Source organism: Calidris pugnax, unplaced genomic scaffold (assembly GCF_001431845.1).
Source record: "Calidris pugnax isolate Ruff unplaced genomic scaffold, ASM143184v1 scaffold84, whole genome shotgun sequence".
In the NCBI taxonomy this organism is placed as follows: Eukaryota; Metazoa; Chordata; class Aves; order Charadriiformes; family Scolopacidae; genus Calidris; species Calidris pugnax.
The window spans coordinates 258,304-265,460 of NW_015090804.1; the positions used below are offsets into that span (position 1 = coordinate 258,304).

The 7,157-nt window shown below is 57.4% G+C and overlaps 1 protein-coding gene across 1 annotated transcript in view; it reads right to left on the minus strand.

Moving 5' to 3' along the window:
* Positions 1-3,083: 3,083 nt before the first annotated feature.
* The window catches only part of TRIM35 (tripartite motif containing 35), a 5,790-nt gene continuing 1,716 nt past the window's right edge, over positions 3,084-7,157 (minus strand). Inside the window, exons 2-6 of the mRNA XM_014937946.1 lie at positions 6,447-6,542; positions 5,440-5,670; positions 5,259-5,281; positions 4,710-4,831; positions 3,084-3,810 (exon numbers count right to left, since the gene is read on the minus strand). Of these exons, the coding sequence (XP_014793432.1) occupies positions 3,245-3,810; positions 4,710-4,831; positions 5,259-5,281; positions 5,440-5,670; positions 6,447-6,542 (1,038 nt within the window). The 3' untranslated portion in view covers positions 3,084-3,244. The remainder of the gene's footprint in view (positions 3,811-4,709; positions 4,832-5,258; positions 5,282-5,439; positions 5,671-6,446; positions 6,543-7,157) is intronic.

Consider the following 7,157-nt stretch of genomic DNA (forward strand, 5'->3'; position numbering starts at 1 on the left):
CTCGGCAGCCAAAAATGATGCTGAAACAATGCTAAAACAATGCTACTGCTACCAATAATAATCATTATTAACGCCATCTTTCTAATTGCTGCAAAGAGGAAGGTTTGAGCTCGGAAAAGGTCCCGCGAGTGTCCCCAGGTGGGATCGCAGGCGTTGGGGAGGTTTTTTACCCCAAATTCATCCTCGGATGCTGGACGTGCGAGCGAATGTTCAGTCCCGGGGAGACACCACCCGTGGGGGCAGTGGGGCTGGGTTTCCACTGAGAGCCATTTCCCTGCCTCTGGGGGAATGAAATTAAGCTCAGGGGAAGACGCTGGTACCGTTTATTACCCCCCAAAACCAGTTCATTAATTCATATTGTTTCCCGCAAGCCAATTTTTCATGAAAAGAATCAAAAAAAAAAAAAAAAAGGTGAAAAGCTTTGGTTTTGCTGCCTCATTTCACCCTTTATTGCCATTTTTATGCCAGGCACCTGCTCTGGCAGCCACGGGAGGGGGGGAAATGCTGCTTTTGGGCCTGACAAAGAGAGATTCCTCATCCTGCTGCAGCCCCGGCCACTCAAAGGGCTTCCGATGGCTTTTTATTGTTCCAAATTAACGCCTTGTTTGTGCCCAAAATGCCCACGGGATGCCCAAATATCCAGCTTTCTGGGAGGTGATGGGTGGCACCGGGATGCGGGGCCAGGAGGGAGATGGGATGCTGGGACTGATGTTCCTCATTTTCCCCCGTATCCAGGGATTTTTGGCTGGAAATAGGTGACGTCAGGCGACGTCAGGAAGGCGGAGGACCCCCAGGGTCGCCCCCGCACCCCACGCCTCCCTCCCCCAGCTCCCTTTTGTTTTTCCTCCTCCTTCCTAAGGAGCATCCTCATGCAAATGGTGAGAAACCATGGAAACGGGCCATTAACGAGGTCCTGGGCAGTGTGTGTGGGCAGCACAACCCACCAGGCACCCCCCCTTTCTCCAGGACACCCCCTTCAAACCCCCCCCTGTGGGAAAGTACTGGAAGATTGGGGAGGAGGATTGTAAATAAGCTCAAGTGGGGTGCTGGAAAACACATCTATCACACTCGTTGCTGCTTAGTTTTGTGTGCTCAACAAGTAGAACACCTGCACTCAGATAACACAGGCTGGGATGGGCTCAGGGGCACCTTATCAAACCCGCCTGAGATTCCTGCCCTGCTGTGGGAGAGATCAAAACCCAGCAGAAAGCTCTGCTGGCCAGAATCCTTGAAATCCAGCCCCAAACAGCAAGTGGGAGCTCCCTCGCTCCCTCACTCCCTGGCTAACGAGGACTCTCCTGCTAATAAGGACTCTCACTCCATGGTGCCTGCGTCCCCTGCTTGCTGCCTCTGAGGGTGCTGCTTCCGAGGTTCCCTGATCCATGAGGTATTGAGATGAAATTTGTTTTTGCCCTTAATCCCTGGTTTTGTGGTTGTTCCTGCCTCCTGCCTGCGTCGGCTCACACTTTTGGCGTAGTCAGCAGCTCCAGGAACACCCCATGCTGTGGCTGACAAAAAAGTTGGGGAGTGGGGAGGCCACTATGGTGACACCCCCTATTCTGGGATGGCCCAGTACGGAGCACTGGACCCCCGTGGTGACTTTTTTGGCTAAATTGGCTCCACCGGAGGAATGGCCTGAGATAGATGATGGGGCGGTGATTACCCCCCAGGCTGTGCAGGGGTTGCTGTGGAAAGTGGCATCAGATTCATCTCACAAATCAGTGAGTAGATTGGGGTGACCATTAGCTACCGGGCTGAGAGCTCTTGACCATGAGGTTATTGCGTGGCGTGGTAAAGGGAGAGGGTTGGAAAAGGAAAACTGGAGTTTGCAAGATGCAAAGGTGATTGCACAAGAAGTGATGGTGGTTCAAGCAGAGCAGCACTAGGAGATGCAAGATAATGTGGATCAGTTGGCAGCGTGTGTTGTTAATAAACACAGGGACAAATATGGGAAAAGTAAGGTGTTGGTTTCTGAAGTCCGTGCTCTCACTACAAACCGGTCATGGGATGAAAATGTTTGAATCCTCAGACTCTGAGACGGAGTTTGAATTTGCTCTGGGCTTAAAAAGCAGTGGGGAGGTGGAAGCAGAACCCCCCATACAAGCGAGGGGGGAGCAGGAAGGAGCAGAGAAAAGAGGGCAGATCACTAGTGCTTGCACTCTGAAAGAGTTAAGGGAATTTTTTAGAGATCTATCAGCACAAGAGTGGGGGAGTTGGACTGTCAGGGATTTTGCAAGCATGGGATAGGGGAGCTGCTTCTGTCCATTTATCAGTGAGTGAAAAAGATTTTCTAAGCCCTGGAGCCATTGATGATGAGGCAGAACAAGGATGTGCTCAGCTGCAGAATGTCAGGAGTCCTCACAGGCCAGACACTGTTGCCCCAATGTTGTACCTTTCTCCAGGGCATCACCTTCAAACCCCCCCTGTCCTCACCAGGATGGAGAGCAGGATTAATATGGGGTCAGACCTAGCAGGGGGTTGCAGAGGGTGGGGTTTTTTTGTCTCCCCTCATCCCACCACCTCCTGTCACCCCCTGCCTCCCGGAGCAGGGGATTGATGGAAAAAGCCCCTCAGAGGGGTAAAAGCCACAAGGAGAAGGGGCTGGAGGAGATGGGTTGGTGCTCTCAAGGTTGTCCCCCTTTGTGGTTTCTTTTGTAGAGGGGAAGCACAAGCTTCTGCCTGCACCTACCAGGCCATGGGGACATCCCCATCCTGAGGTCTGGGGGCAGAAGCCACTGTCCCTTTTGTACCCACCACAGGGAGACCTGGATCCCTGCAAGCTGCAACCCCTGTATGAGCTTGGAAAGCCCTCAAGATGGTTTAATTAACTATTTTCAGGCACCCAGCAGGGAGACACCTTCTCCCTGAGACCTTCTCAGCTTCGATCCGTGATGGAAGCGTTCAAGGCCAGGCTGGATGTGGCCTTGAGCAACCTGCTCTAGTGGGAGGTGTCCCTGCCCAGGGCAGGGGGTTGGAACTCGATGATCTTTGAGGTCTTTTCCAACCCAAACCATTCTATGATTCTATGGAGATGGGCAGGACAGGACCCGAGGTGGTTCAGCCACAGAGGTGGAGCCATCCAAGAAGAGCAGAATCTTTATTAATGATTTTTTTAAAAAAGAGGCAGTACATACATACATACTTCTTTTTCCCTTTTTTTCTTTTCCTTAAGGAAAGCTGAAAAAGCACCTGGAGAACCCCAAATGCAGGGAAGAGGCAGCGGTGGCAGGAGAGGGGCGACCACTTAGACGGGGACATCCTCGTGGATGCGGACGCGGAGGGGACAGATGCGGAGCCCCTCGGGCAGGGCACCCTCCGGCCTGCCCCCCACGTAAAAATAAGGGAAAACTGTGCCCCCAAACTTCTCGTGGAAGGTGTAGATGTGTGTCTTGCGGTCGGCGTCGTAGAAGGAGAGCTCCCCTTCGTTGCAGTCCAGCTCCACCCGGACGCGCTTCAGGTCGCCCACCAGCACCTCAGAGCGCGCGGCGTTGGAGGCCCGGCACACCTCGCCCTCCTTCCCGGGCAGGCGGTAGATGTACCAGAAACCAGAGCGGGCATCGTGGTGGAAGGTGCAGTGGGTGCCACCACTAGGCCGGGACACCCCCACCCGCCAGGTCTTTACCCCACCCAGGTCCACCTCCCAGGTGTGGAAGCCGGTGGAGAAGCCGTGGGAGCCGAGGACGCAGGGAGCGGAGGTGAAGCGCTCGGGGTTCTCCACCAGCAGCTTGAAGCCCCCGTTGGTGACGCTGGTGAGGTCCTCAGACACCGAGAGGCAGCACCCCGCCGAGTTGGGGTTGAAGCTGAAGGGGACTGTGGGGAGAACACACGTGTTAGGAGCCTGGCCTGCTGCAGGGAGGAGTTTATGGGGCAAAACCTCCACCCATCCTTTCCTAACCCAGCTCACCATGGAGAAATGCACCCTCCAGGGCTTCTCTTTTGGGGTGCTGAGCATCCTTTCTGCTCTCCAACCCCCTTCCCCAGGCCCACCAGCTGTGGACACATTGCTCCACGCTCCTCTCCAGCACCCACCACCCCTAGAGTGCCCCATGCGAAGGCTGCTTTAGCCATAGAATGGTTTGGGTGGGAAGGGACCTTCAAGCCCCCCCAGTGCCACCCCCTGCCCTGGGCAGGGACACCTCCCACCACACCAGGTTGCTCCAACCACAGCTTCTCGGGCCAACCTGGGCCAGGCTCTCACCACCCTCCCACCAAACAAGTTCTTCCCCACAGCTCAGCTCCATCTCCCCTCTTGCAGTGTCCAACCCTTCCCCCTCCTCCTAGGGCTCCCCTCCCTCAGCCAGAGTCCCTCCCCAGCTTTCCTGGAGCCCCCCTTCTTGAGGGACTGGAAGGGGCTCCAAGGTCTCCATGGAGCCTTCTCTTCTCCAGGCTGACCCCCCCCAACTCTCTCAGCCCCCCCTCCCAGCAGAGGGGCTCCAGCCCTCCCAGCATCTCCGGGGCCTCCTCTGGCCCTGCTCCAACAGCTCCATGTCTCTCCTGAGCTGAAGACTCCAAATCTGGATGGAGAGCTCCAGATGGAGTCTCCCCAGAGCGGAGCAGAGGGACAGAATGCCCCCCCTGGCCCTGCTGGCCACGCTGCTGGGGAAGCAGCTCAGGGGTTGGGGGGCTTGCTGGGCTGCCAGCCCATGTTGTCCTGCTTTTTATCCCCCAGCCCTGGGAGAACCATGTGTCCCCCAGGCCCAGCACCTCACCTACGGTGATGATATCCAGCATCTTCTTCCACACGTTGTACTGCAGGGAGCCCAGGTACTTGGCGACATCGAGGAGCATCCCAGAGGGCACAGCCTCGGGCTCCTCAGCCGTGCAGGCGATCCTGGGATGGTGGAAGAGGATGGAGACAGGTCAAGGATGGAGGAAGGGTCTGGAGGAAGGGTCTGGAGGTACCTGGCACCCTGTGTTTTGGGAGGGACGTCCCCACCAGGGCCCCATGTCTCTTTCTGGGCTTTGCTCCCACCCTGTTCTCCCCCCAGGAGGGTCCCAGCACCAAATTCCCCCCAACATGAGGTTTTTAACACTTCCCCCAAGACCTGCAGAGGTGCTTTGTGTCTGCTTTGTGTCACTCCCCCCATCCCCAGCCTCGTGGACACCCAGGACCTCCTTCTGCTGGAGCATCCCATGGGTACACGAAGTCATATGGGGCAGAGACCTCCCAGAAGACCCCATTCAGCCCCATAGAGGGGGTGCAGGGGCTCAGCCCCCTGTGTCCCAGGGAAGGGGATGTGTTGGGGACCAGGACCTACCTGCGCTTGCGGTTCTTGTGGCTCTGAAAGAGAAGGAGACACCAGGCATCAGATCCCAGCTTGTAGGGGGGGCTCATGGGGGCTTGCAAACACCCAAAGCATCCCCCAGTGGAAGCAGGAGGGTGTCAAAGGGAGGGGGACACCCCGCAGGGCGTGGGGCAGCACCCCATTGGGGCTTTACCATGAGGAAGGTGTAGTCATCCTCCTTGAGGTCTGCCTGGAGCTGGAAGGCTTCGTTGAGCAGGGCCTGCCTCTCCTTGACCAGGCGCTTCATCTTGCCCTCGATGAGGTTGTTCTTGCGCCGCGTCTCCTCCTGCAGCTGGGCCAGCAGAGCCTTCTCCTCCTCCCGCAGGAACTCGTGCAGCTTCTCAAACTCCTTCCCAATCTGCTCCTCCAGCCGGACCGCTTCCACCTGCCCCACGGGGGGACGTCACCACCTCCCTTCGGAGCCCCCCAGCTCCACCAGGCTCCCCCTGTCTTCCCCCTAAATGCCCCTCCGGAGCCCTCCAACCAGCTCCAGTGCTCAGGGACTTGCTGGGACCACGCTGCCCTCCCAAAATCAATGTCCTGGCTGCCACAGCAGCCCCATCTCCTTTCCCCTGGTCCCCAATTACAGAATCACATGGGGTTGGAAGGGACCTCTGGAGATCATCTCCTCCAACCCCCTGCCAGAGCAGGGCCACCCAGAGCAGGTCCCACAGGAACATGTCCAGGTGGGTTTGAATGTCTCCAGAGAAGGAGACTCCACCACCTCTCTGGGCAGCCTCTGCCAGGGCTCTGCCACCCTCACAGGAAAGAAGTTCCTCATCCTCAGGTGTTCAAAAGACAGGTTGATGTAGTGCTGGGAGGTATGGTTTAGTGATGATGCTCCTTGTTTGTTGTGTGGGTGTCTATTTTTGTCAGTTGGGTTGACGGTTGGACAAGATGATCTTTAAGGTCCCTTCCAACCTAGAAGATTCTGGGATTCTGTGATTCATGTGCAGATGGAACTTCTTATATTCAATTTGTGCCCATTAATTCCCCATCTCCAGCATCCTCCTCGCTCAGGGATGGAGCAGCCCGGGATGGCTCCACCCCAGAGCAACCCACATTCCTGCCCGGGGTGTGTACACGCGTGTGCACACATGTCCATGCATGTGTCTGGATCAGGCCCCGTCCCCTGCGGGCCAGGAGGGAGGCAGCACCCACCTGGTTGTGTTTGGAGATGGACTCGTAGGAGTGATGCACGGCCGAGAAGTCCTTGGCCTTGTGCCGCAGGGAGGTCTCCATGTTCCTCAGCTTGGCCTGCGGGAGGGGAGATGCCTTCAGGGCCCTCGCCAACCTACACCCAGGACCCCCATCCCAGGAGGAGGAGGTTAAAGCAAGATTCCTCGCTCATTCCACCCCTTTCCCCCTCTGGGGTGAGCCCCGTGTGGGGTTGTGAGGGCAGGATGCCCCTAAGGGAGGTGGAGAGGAGCTTTGCTCCACAGGGAATCTTTTCCTCCTTGTTTTTAAGCCCTTCTCCTGCTCCTCCATCAAGTCCCTGCCTGCCCCCGGCCGCTGGCCAGGCCTTGTGGAACAGCAGCCCCACAGCCTCCCCGCCACATTCGAAATCTGGATGGTTTCCTGGGCTGGGCTGGGAACCACGGCGGGTGCTGGCGGGATGCCTGCCTCCTCCTCTGCCTCCTCCTCTTCCTTCTCCCCACGCTGCCACGGCCCGGCATGCCTCCTGGGGATCAGGGGCTGCTGCCTCCTCTCCCCATTCCTCCCCAGCCCGCATCCCTCCCCATCCTGCATCCCCCTCATCCCGCATCCCTCCCCAGCCCGCTTCCTTCCTTCCCCATCCCGCATCCCCCCCCATCCCATGTCCCTCTCTATCCTGCTTCCTTCCCCATCCTGCTTCCTTCCCCATCCCGCATC